Source organism: Castanea sativa, chromosome 4 (assembly GCF_040712315.1).
Source record: "Castanea sativa cultivar Marrone di Chiusa Pesio chromosome 4, ASM4071231v1".
NCBI classification, from domain to species: Eukaryota; Viridiplantae; Streptophyta; class Magnoliopsida; order Fagales; family Fagaceae; genus Castanea; species Castanea sativa.
In genome coordinates, this window is record NC_134016.1 from 4,799,686 (window position 1) to 4,812,319 (window position 12,634).

The following is a 12,634-nucleotide window of genomic DNA, read 5'->3' on the forward strand; positions in this document are numbered from 1 at the left end:
GATTCGAATCATACAGAGTTCACAGTGCTACAAGTAGAGTTCGTTAAATCACTTCTTTAATGATTTAATGGTGCAGATTTTCTTTGTCGATTTCATTAACAATCATCTTAATTGTTTTGTTTACAATATTATTTTATTATTTTAAGAATATTATTAATGAAATGCTAACATGGCAGAATCTAATCCATTAAATCATTAAAGAGTGGTTAAAATTTAATGAACTCTACTTGGTAGAGTTCCTAGGAACTCTAGAAGATCTGAATCCGTTAAAATTTGTGTAGTTTTTCTTATTAAAAAAAAAAAAAATTGTGGATTTGTGCTATTACGAGTTTCCAACAAATAAGAGAAACTGTTTCTCAAAAAAAAAAAAAAAAAAAAAAAACCTGACTGTCCAAACCACTGCATGATTCCCTGTCAACTAAAACTGAAGCTATATTCATCTGAAAATTGTTCATACATAATAACACTACATATTTGCTAACCAGCCCCATAATTTGCATCAGGTTATGGAAAATACAGAGATTTTCAGATTATTTTTCACTCACTGGCTATCAGGCTCGCCAGAGGATCTCTTGCTCCAACCAACTGAGCCAGCTTTGCGCTCCCCACGCTTTCTCTTATTCTTAGGAAAATTAACATCTGATGCTAAACAAGTTTTCAGAGTTGATTGCTCCTGAGACCCTACAGATTTTTCTACAGTAAGAGGTTCGGATTTTGGAATTAAAGGGACGATAAGAGGTTCTGATTTTGGAATTAAAGGGACAGTAGGAGGTTCTGATTTTGGAATTAAAGGGAGATTGGTGCTTTCTTGCTCGCCTATCTCTGGCTCCTGTTGCATCTCAGTGGCTTGGTTACCTATCATTTTGAAAGTGTGCCTTTCTGCTTCAGCTGCCTCAGTATGTACCAGAACACTATCTACAATCTGCAGGTATTAAATATCACAATAATAAAGGGATCAATCATTTACCATTAGACAGATGTGACAGCACAAAAGATTTACATATCAAGGGAGTTCATGAACCCATAAGAATCCCATAAAAATAGGCTTCTACAGAGACAAACATTAATAGAATGGTAGAAAAGAATATGTGTGGTGGACCTGACATATCTATTGGGGATCCATAATCAATCCCAAAAATTTGGAACTAGGGGTGTGCAGAAAACCCACCAACCTGCCAAACCCGACCCGACCCAACCCAACCCACCGGGTTGGGTCGGTTTTTAGGGCTTGGTGGGTTGGGTTAGGTTATAATATTTTTTTGTAGCGGGTCGGGTTGGGTTTGGGTCATAAAATTACAAACCCACCAAACCCGACCCGACCTACCCATATTTTAATATATATTTAAAATATATTATATATTTAACAAATATTTTTTTTAAGCTAAAACCAGCTGTAGAGCACTTCATCAATTCCTACAAACATATATAATATAATAACCTATTACTTTCTTTAATATATATTTGAATATATTATATAATTAATAAAAAAAATATGGGTTCAATTTAATAATAATAATAATAAATATAAATAAAAATGTCTAACTCATGGGTTCAACCCGACCTATGTAGGTTGGATTGGGTTGAACATATGTGGTGGGTTGGGTTGGATCGAATTTTTTTTGACCCACCATGGTGGGTTGGGTCAAAAAATTTCCTCAACCCGACCTAACTCGACCCATGCACACCCCTATTTAGGACTAAGGATTCGTTTGGATTGAGGGGGGGGGGGTGGGGAAGAAAGGGGAGTGGAGGAGAGTAGAGTTTGATAAAAATAGGCTAATTTTGAGTCAAATCTACTCTACTCCCCCTCAATCTAAACGGACCATAAGGCTTGACTGTTGTTATTAATGGAGATGTTATTATAGGAAATTATATTTATGGAGATGTTATTCTAACGACCTCATCCTAGGTGATGTGAGAAATGATACAATGGTATACCATTACTTTGTCAAGAATATTGCCCACAAATGTCAGTGGACCATGGTTATCAAAATCTTGATCTGGATCCTATGATCTTACAATTTTACGATCCCACCTGCCTAAAACGATCAAGATCTTTCAAGGATCTTTGCGATCGTTCAGGATCGGTAGGATTATACAATTTTGACAATTCCAAACAATCCTAATTTCTTGTAATCTTCTTTAACTTGACAGAAGACTCAATTGGACCCAAATGAAAAATAACATCCTAATAGACCAAGTTTTGCTATTTCAATATAGAGAAATAGAGTGTTAGTTGGATCCAAATAAACAATAACATCCCAAGATAGTGTCATGTTTTAAGGTTTTTGGTCTTTTTAAATGATACTTACAAATGGATGTAGTGATATATGGTAATTACGTCAAATAGATGCAATTTTTTGGTTTTTTATGAATCAATATATAATTTATGTGATTATTTAACATATTAATATGTATTTTTTGTTTTTTCTCAAATAATGTAAGATCTTACGATTCACGATCCAATCCACGATCCCACCTACCTCCCAAAATCCTACATAGGATCCCGATTTTGACAACCTTGCAATGGACCATTTATAGCAGAATACAGTGCAACATACTTCTTGAGCTGGCGTTTTCCAGGAGCATGACAAAGTGCAGTAGGACCTAAGTACCTAACAGTGTTGTGAAAACCACAATGAAAAAAGAAAACACAAGGATTGGATACACATTCTTGCAAAGGACAATTTGAGGTTTTGATATTTGTCAAAGAAAGTGGAAAAGGTCAGAAGCCAGTTTACAAATTAGATTCGGGAAACAATCACACTCGCGCTCACACAGATACACATGTTAAAAAAGAAAAATCAAAGACGCATGGATGGTAAAAAAGCAAGTGTACAAGAAATGTTCCACCCCTACGTTATTTTGTTCAATTAGAAAGATTTAGAAGCAGAAACTATTTGCCACTTATTAAAAAAAAAAGGCAGAAACTATTTGCCGAAGTTGGAATAATTGTATACTTTGCTGGGAGCTACTGAATTTTTTATTTTTTGATAGGTAGAGATAGTGGGTAAGAGGAATGTGGCTATTGAAAAATATAGAAGCAGCATTATGTAGCGTGCGTTTGGGTTAAGATGAAAAATGAAAATTATTTCACTATTTAGCTTATTTTTAATACTATTTATGGGTCTTACTGCACTTTTTGGCACTATTTATGGATCTCACTGTACTATTCAACTAATTTTTACCTTTATCTACAATACTTTTAGCAATAATTTTTCAGTTTCAGCAAAATAAACGGCATCCAAACACACCCTTAAGTTTAACAAAGCTTTAATTTCAGAATTTAAAAATTAGATAGGGGATCAGTGGAACTTTTATATACTAACATTCAAGCTAAATGAAAAACGAAGGCCTAATGTTATAAAAACATGCAGTTATATTAGTATGATACCATAGAAAGCATCTATCTAAAAAAATTAAAATTAAAAATTAAAAAAACCAAATTATATATATATAATTGTTAAGGGGATGAGACTTACATCTTCACATGAATCTCCAGTCTGTGGCTGATGGAGGGTGACATCAGCAGCAGACAACAGTCCAGCCGTGCTTTCAATTATATCAGGAACATGGATTGCCTCCTTATAACTTGAAATGGCACTTTCAGGCATAACAAGATCTCCATGATCATACTCTGATATATGTTTAGTTGGAGAATATATAGGTCCCACTGATATAGCGTCTCCATTGCCAGCAGAGAATGTAGGACTATGAGCAGAGCTGGTCTGTGCATCACCAGGTGCTAGAAGGCTCAAATTCTCTGAGGAAGAAAACCTAGCAGCATTTTTGGACATGACCACATCAATCTGACTCTTCAGCTTGTGAACCCGAGAGTGCACCAATTCAATTTTCCAAAGGACTTGCTCCAAAAAATTATCACCATCTCTAAACTCAAAAAATGACCAATCATTACTAATGCCAAATTTGTCATTGCAAGGGTCATTTTGGTCTGTGATTACTGCCCCAGATAATAGCAAGCAGCAGCATTCAGAGTTAACATTTGAAGAAAGACATTCATATCAGTAGAATGATCAACATTAACAGAAAAAATTCATATCATTTAGACAGAAATTAAAGGTGAGCATCAGAACATGGAAAAGAGCAACATGCGGTTAGCTGTATTGAAAAAGATTGACAATATTGCACTACCTAAAATTTAGATGGTAAAATTAAACTACTCTATCTCAAAAATTGTAAAGGCACATAGAGTCCATAAAATACCAAAACAGAATAAAAATTCCATAAGATACTTTACTGCCTTCCTTATTATTCAGGTAACATGGCATGCTATACAGCACAAACAAATACACGTGCAGTAAATCTTTTTTTGAAGGATAAAACATGTGCAGAAGCAACTCTAACCTGGATTACCAAAATCGTCAGCCACTGTGCCATCTGGATCAGACTTCTTAAGCTCTGCGATATAACATAACGTCACACATTGACATTTATTTACTTCTTCTTTTTTCTTTTTCTTTTTTTGAGAGAGAGAAGGGGGTGGGTGGGGGGGGGGGGGGGTTGGCAGTGTTGTTGGAGAGCAAAGCACCAAAACCATTATAGTTAAAGAAAAAGCTTGTACCAAGATAAGAGAAAAGATGATGTTTTGACATATATGATGTTAAATCAGTTGTGTCTTCAACTCTCTTTCGTTTCCTCCTCTTTATTGTCTTTTTTTTGAAGCATTGACTAGAAAATGGCAATGACTTTGAACCCAATCCTTCAAAGGTAAACTGATCAAATCCCGGTTGTTTTCTCTGGTCATATGCTGCAAGCTCTCTGGCATATTTTAACGCTTGCAACTCCATCTCCTTGATTCTCAATTCTGTCCATTTGCAACGCCACATCAAAGGGCGTATAAAGTTCCTCCAATGATTTGTCAATTTCTTCTTCCTATAATGGAAGAATTTTCTTGGGTAAGTGAAGCATACAAAGTTGTATTGTATAAACCATCTAAAAGATAATGATGAGCATGTACATAACATAATCGCAGATGCATATAATATATCATCCATTTTAGCGAAACTAAACAATGATTAGATCATAATATTCCATTATTCACATTATTGTAGACCCAAAGACATTAGTATATCCCAAAGATAGCTAGACTCACACTCACTGAAGAACTGGAAGAAATTGGGTAAATACAAGAATCTGTCAGTATTTCTGAGTAACGCCGTATGGCTAGGGAAACGGAATGTAGACCCATGGATTTGGAAATTTTTGGAAATATCTAAGGAACAGCCAACAGTCAAATGTAATCTATGAAGAAAGAATTCCTTAGACTGGCAACATCTATACAGTTAAATATCATTAGTCAAGAATGAGCTCTTTATGACCTACAAAAAGATGCTTGTGTCAACATGATGGAAGGATCGAAATTAGATTTACCATGATAATTAATAACCTGATTTACAGCCCAGCAATAGTACTGTCATCTGATTTCATATAATTGAACACAACATCACTTACTAGATCAATTTATGGTTCCTTTATCATTAAGTTCATTATCCCAAAACTACTTATCAAATAAAAAAAGAGTACATTATACCAAAAATAACTTCTTTTTTTATAAGTAATTATCCCAAAACTAACTTCAGATAAGAGTTCCTATAATTCATTGATTCCATCAATTTCTCAATAGCTAAAGCTTCGCTAAAGAGTATTAAATATTATCAATTCATCAATTTTCAACATAGAACTTTAAAAATGATAAACAATTGTACACCAAACCATATGAATAAGGCTTTTATCTTAGGCTTTTCATTTCAAAATACACAAATAAGCAACATAATAGAATTTAAAATGCCATTGTAGTGTAGTCATACTTCTTCATTCTAGGGTAGAGGTATGGGTTTCAACCTCTGGTAGGTGGGGACTTGTGGGGTTACAGTATACTCCATCTTATCTTTGACCACGAAAGCAATAGGAAGGGGAGGGAGAGAGAGAGAGAGAGATTAAAAGGTAGAATATATGGGATTAAAACAAACCTCAATTGGAGTGTATTACGAAATGTATCAAATGAAGAACCCAAACCGTTGTCCCCAAAGAATTGCGATTCCACTTCTCCTTCACTCAATCCAGAACAATTCTCTATATCAGATGTAGAGTCAGCAAACGAGCTGGAATAATCAGTTGCATCTGGATCCTCACTTTTAGTCCATCCAATGTCACTTTTAATTGTACTTCCAACTATATCAACCTCAAGATCCTCAGGGAACTTTGTAGCCTTACTTTGATTACCCAAAATAGCTTGTGTCCCAATTTTAGTGCCTCCATTCCTGCAAATTAAACCCTTCCCACCTGAGTTTTTAAGGGAATTAATCTTCTCCGCAGCGGGTGCTACTTTTGCTGTTATGTGAGGTTTAATGTCCAGGTCAGTGTCCATGAATAGTTGAACAGGACCCATACCACAATATTTCCAAACTCAGCTCATTTCTTCTGACACTGAAAGAAATTTCCTTTATAGTTAGCATGAACCAAGATGTGACCAGTATTATACTGAGTAAAAGCAATTTCATGAAATTTTAAACCCATCAAACTACTTTTGATGTTGTATCCAGTATCGCTTAAAATGATAAAGCACAGTAAAATACAGCAAAGCACAGTATGAGAATGCAAGATTTTGTTGCTAATTCAGAATCAATAAGAGAAATAATTTTATGCATAATGGAAAATAACAATGGCTTCTCATACCAACAACATACAGGAAATCATGCTATGAAGTACAAATTTTTTATTCCAATTCCAATCTTGGGTTCTACTATATTATCCCAATCATAAAATAACATTAATTTTCTTGTTTCCATTTTTTAATGCACAAGTGATATCAAACTTGCCACCATATATCCAAAAAAAAATAAAAAAAAGATTACATACATAAAACATAACCAATTATTCCCAACTCCACAATTTTTCTTCAAACATACAACATGCATTAACAACCAAGAAAAGAATTCCATGACCAATTAACAATTCTCTATCCACAAACCTCAACAACCATACAAAACACACACACATGTCAAAATACGAAAGATAAAGCCTTTTTCAGGAAGTGGGTAAGCTAACATACAAACAATTAGCAACCACCACAAGCTACACACAGTGACACAGACAATTTCACATACACCAAGCGTCCAAAAAAAAAAAAAAAACCAAAACTTGGAACCAAAAAAAAAAAAAAATGCAGCAAGCTGAACATACTAGATAAGCTACCAATAAGTCAACAAGCATGGCTGCATATGATAGATAGATACATACACGATAGTCATACATGGGTGTTGAATATGAGTGTGTGTCTGCATGTGTTTGTGTTACATATATATAGAGAGAGAGGTACCTGTATAAAGCGTGAAAATGAGGCAAGTGAAGAATAAGAGACTCTCTCTCTCTCTCTCTGTCTGTCTGTGTGTCTCGGCGGCGTTCAAAGAGTGACAAGTTAACGTTATAAACCTAGGTGTAAGATAGTGTCAAATTTAGTACTACTTCTATTTAGTATATGACGAGTGAGCTTCCCGCTTTTGGAGGACACGTGTCTCTTTCCAATTGTTTTCTAACACCTGGGTTCTTTTCATTGGGTCACATTAGTGAATATTCTTAAATTTTATTCTCTTGTTCTTTTTTTCTTCTGCTGTTTTTTTTTCTCCAACATTTTCTTTCAATAATTAAGTTTGTTCACATTAGATGTAGATTAGATCATCCAGTGGCATTTGCGTAAGAGATCAAAATTCTAAAATCACTCACATCAATCATTCTAGATATTTGTAAGTTAGAAAAATTGCTGCAGTGATTGTTTATTAATCGTATATACACACGGTTACTGTAGTTAAATATTTCTTCTTCTTTTTTAATAATTTTTCATTTTTTCTCTTAATTGATAAATAAAATATATTTTACTAGAATGTAGTATAAAATAAATTATCTGATGTGAGGTGTTTTGAAAAATATTTATGTTCCTTTAAAAAAAATGTGTTAAATAGAAAAAGTAAATTCGTATGTTCTAAATTAGACAAATTTTTGCATAAACCAATGTGAATGCTCTTAAAATATGATAAGTCTACAATTTTCCCAATTAACTCCAAAAATACCCACATCAAGCTCATGTAAAACTATGTGTTTCATTTACATGGTTACTATAGCTATGTATCTCATTTTTTAATCATTTTATCATTTCTCTTTCTCTTAATTGATAAATAAATAATATTTTAATAAAATGTAATACAAAATAAATAATCTGATGTGTGGTTTTTTGAAAAAGTGGATGTGTAAAATAGAAAAAAAAAATTCTTATGTTAAAATAGACAAAATTTTTTTGCACAAACTGATGCAAATGCCTGAAATAGCATAAGTCTACAATTTGCCCAACCAACTCCAAAAAATACCCACATCAAGTTCGTGTAAAACTATGCAAAATAAGATTCTAGCTATAATAACCATGAAAATATAAATGATTATTGTTTATATGCAAATATGTTTTTTAATATTTTCTTTACTTGTAGAGAGAGATGATTTGGGAGAGTAATAAAAAATTGATAAATATAATATTGTAATGAAATATAATGTAAAATAGGTAATGTGATATGTGTGTTTTTGAAAAGTGGTTATGTAAAAAAAAAAGTAGGACTTTATGCTAAATAAACAATAATTTTTGCACGATCTAATTCAATGCTTAGAGGGCACAACAAATTTCTCTGCTTTTTCACAATTGTTGAGATGATAGTTTTTTTTTTTTTTAATTTGATAATCGGGGAATGGAGGGATGTTGTTTTTGGAAATGCTAAAAGGTGCCAATTAGTTGAAGTATAAGGTTTTTTCTAACATGGTAGATTATTTTCAGCACTTAGTAATCCTTATGCTATATTATAAAAATTTACCACTTATTATAAGTTATGAAATTCATTGTGTCTAACCAAATTTTATGCGTACAATATTTATTAAATACTATAATTATGCATTTATTACGCTTTAACTAAGTTACATGACTATATCGTATAAGAATAAGTGCCCCCCCTAATATAATTTCAAATAAATAAATGAAAGTTTTGATAACTGAATCTTAATCCAAGTAGTTTTTAAATTTTTTTTTTAATCTTTTGGGAAAGGATTTCACTTAAAGTAACATATGTTAATATTTTTAATGTAGTTATAATAAGTCACGTGGTTTTTTTTTATTAGACAGTCACATGGTGAAAAAAAAAATCATACAACTCGCAATAGTTAAACTAAGCCACATAATGCAAACACAATGTGTGACTTGAATTTTCTTATTAAAAGAAAAAATAATAGTAAATTGATAAAATAATAGAAAACAAATAATGAAACTCCTCTTAAATTTTTATAAACTTTTGGTAGTAGAATTTTGAATCAGAAAAGTGTCACTTTTTAAAACATTGGCAATGAAGTTTAACCTAAAGCAACTATGCTAATTACTTTAATGTATTTATAGTGAACACATGGAATAAAGAAGAAAGGTGAAAAATAAAGAATAAGAAACAAATGAGCGGGTGTCCACTATAACATGTAGGTCACAATTTTTATGAAAATTATATGATATAATATAATTTAGACATGAGTTTAGACTAAAAAAAATTATTACGAATGTGTTTGGTGATAATAATTATGTGACTATTTATTATTTAATTTTATAATTTGATAGTTACAATAAAGAGGAGAAATTTGAATCTTGAATGCTTTCTTTTTTTCTTTTTTTTTTGGTAAACTGAATGCTTTCTTTGAAACATTAGGATATTAGGAGATAAACTACAAGATTTTTGAGGAACTTCTAGTTTCCTACATGAAATTTTGGGCTAAAGTGCTCACATTGGTTCATTTAGAAGTGGGATGGACCATTTTGGAGGTCCAATGCACTTTGATTTGCAGATAGTGCGGTCTAGACGCCCAATCCTTCTATTGGAATAGTTGGACACAAGAGCACATTAAGTTGCAGTAAGTTTATCGGCTTGGAGGAGCCCAATATCATGTAGTAGAAATTCAGTCTCCTGGGCTTTAAGGCGCAATTTTGTGCAATGTCATCTACTATTTCCATTTAGGTTGGGCTCCAATAAGTGTTGCACTTGAATTTAGCTTAAAAAAACAAAATAACCCCGTCCCCCAATACCCCCCCTAAATACAGAAGACGAGAGAAATATTTCTGGCCAGTGCGATGATCATCAAGAAACTTTGTTGCATAGCCTCTAATCGTGCGAGCATGCCTAGTTTGTTTGGAAGTCAGACCTGGGTTTTGCTCCCCTTTATCAGAAACTGTACAGGAAATTTGAGGATTTGGTGGAGGAGGTAATGCATAGGAGTTCTGCTTGTCGGGTTTGCACTTTTCTCCCCCATTACTTGGTGTTTGTGGCAGCGTCGAAACAGGCTCAAAGAGAACCAGCTGACTTGGCAACTTCATTAACTAGGGAAACGAGCAAAGGAGCTAGTCTCGGAGCATCTCGATACGAACAAACAGCCTAACCAGGGTGGAGCCGCCCTGCTGGGGTTTGCTGGTAGATTTATAAGGCTAACTTTGATGCTGCATTTTTTGATGCCTCGGGTTGTGCAGGTATTGGAATGGTGTTTAGAGGTCACACTGGAAATATTATCGCTGCCTTAAGTCAGAAGATTCCTTTGGTTCAGTCTTTGGAGTTGGCAAATGCTTTGGCGGTAGCACGTGCAATGGTGTATGCCAAGGAGTTGAGCTTGTTCAAGGTGGAAATAGAGGGGGGACAATTCACTGGTGATCAAAGCTTTGACTGATTCATGGCGATGTAGTACTTTGTTTGGTCATGTGATTGATGAGAGTCGGAGTTTAGGCACTACTCATCAGTATTGCAAGTTCCAGCATGTTCGGAGGAAAGGAAATAGACTAGCTCATGTCTCAGCTAGAAGAACAGCTTTATCTGCAAACACAGATATATGGATAAAAATAGTGATTTGGATGATGTATTCCAATCGGATTTGGTTCAATAACATTTACTTACCTCTTTTTCAAAAAAAAAAAAAAAAAAAAAAAAAAAAACCTAATAAACAACAACCTTCTTACTTTTTTTTTGCAGCAAATATTCATAGTGGCTCTATGTATAAATGCTGAAATTTAATCACAAGTTGACTCGTGAGCATGTTATGAAATTAGGTGTAAGTTTAAGCGCATTATCATGTGAACTCAAAACAAAAAGTCCCAACTCTTGAGCAATAAGATTTTGTCAAAAAAAAATATATATATCCTCAATAGTAGAACAGGTTTTATTTGCTTAGCTCGTTTCAAATGGTGGAAATTAGAGACAGCATTGAGCGATGAATCACACAATGTCTTCTGCAATGTACAGTGTACACAAGGTATAGGAAAAATGCTAGTGGACTTCTAGAAGTCATCGATTAGCATAGGGTTTATTCAGGGGGGAAAAAAATGTTACCACTTACCAGCTTACATAAAAAGCTTAAGAAAAATGTATATTTGTATTTCTTATGTGCAGGAGATATATAATAAATTTGTAATTTAGCATCTTAGACTTACATGTAAACATTCCAAAATTTATATTCAATTGCCCGAAACTGACCCCAAATAACTATTCAACCCCTTTGTCATTATAGCTTGAATCAACCCCAAAATTTTATTTGGGGAAATTACAATAAACCCACCTGTGGTTTGGTCCGTTTTTACTTTGCCTACCCTTGGTTTGAAAACTTATTTGCCTACCTAAATTTCAATCTATTACCCATTCGCTACCCACTTCACCCTCAGATGTTAGAAAAACACCCTTTATTAAAAATCAGAACAGAATACAGATAAAAAACACGAACCATTGAATCTTTTCCTCATGAGCCCTAGAAACACGAAAAACCCTTGTATTGGGTTGGGGTTTTGGTTTTTTTGATCATGGTGCATAACACTTTCATGTGAGGGTGAGGTTCTGACTTTGGGTTGTCTTGAGGCATTGAATATTCGAAGATAGATCATTACTAGGTATGAAATTATGCTTTATGTGGGTTGGGGTTTCAATTTTTTATGGTAGCTTTGATTCACAAGAAATTTGATTCACATGAAACTGATAAACGATGTCTTCTTTAAGTGGAAATTGCTCAGGTTCAATTGGGCATATTTATAGATTTGAGACTTGTGTGGTGAGAACAAGTTTGACAGTGGATAATTTTGGAAGAAGGTTTCTGGGTTGTAACCGATATAAGGTAAGCATAGTTTTTACTTAATCCAGTTGACTCAAGTGAGTTTGGAATGTGATGTGTCCAACTCAATTTATGAATAGGTTGGTCCAAGTGCCATTTCTTTCAATGGATTGATAATCCCACTTGTATGCGAAGGAATGAAGCTGCCCATTTGATGCAACAAAAACTAGATTTACTGTGGAGTGAGCTGCAACTTGCAAATGAAAGGGAAAGATCAGCTACTCAGGCAACAGTAAAAGCTACCCAAATGGTAGAAATTGCTCAAGAAAGGGCAGCAAAAACCACTGAGAGGGAGAGAAAGTTTTGAGCTTCCTCTGTTAAAGTCAAGGAGATAGCAGTGAGAGTTTTAGAGCAAGAGAGAGTGCAGAATTGCACTAATTCTATCATATTTTTTTTTGTTATGTTGTTTTCATGTTTTGGCTCAAGTGAGAATGTTGGAATGATGAGATTGAGTCTGCAT

At 33.8% G+C, this 12,634-nt stretch overlaps 1 protein-coding gene across 4 annotated transcripts; it reads right to left on the minus strand.

Moving 5' to 3' along the window:
* Nucleotides 1-407: 407 nt before the first annotated feature.
* LOC142632199 (uncharacterized) lies at nt 408-7,471 on the minus strand. Of its 4 annotated transcripts, none has more exons than XM_075806620.1 (6): nt 7,340-7,471; nt 5,991-6,447; nt 4,583-4,893; nt 4,366-4,419; nt 3,483-3,961; nt 408-922 (listed from the first exon to the last, which is right to left on the minus strand). In XM_075806620.1, the coding sequence occupies exons 2-6, from the start codon at nt 6,407-6,409 to the stop codon at nt 542-544; spliced, it is 1,644 nt and encodes a 547-aa protein (XP_075662735.1). In that variant the 5' UTR covers nt 6,410-6,447; nt 7,340-7,471; the 3' UTR covers nt 408-541. The 4 variants fall into 4 exon arrangements, with proteins under 4 accessions (XP_075662735.1, XP_075662736.1, XP_075662737.1 ...); XM_075806621.1 differs by having other exon boundaries at nt 7,261-7,397; XM_075806622.1 differs by having other exon boundaries at nt 7,257-7,371.
* Between the last annotated feature and the right edge of the window lie 5,163 nt (nt 7,472-12,634).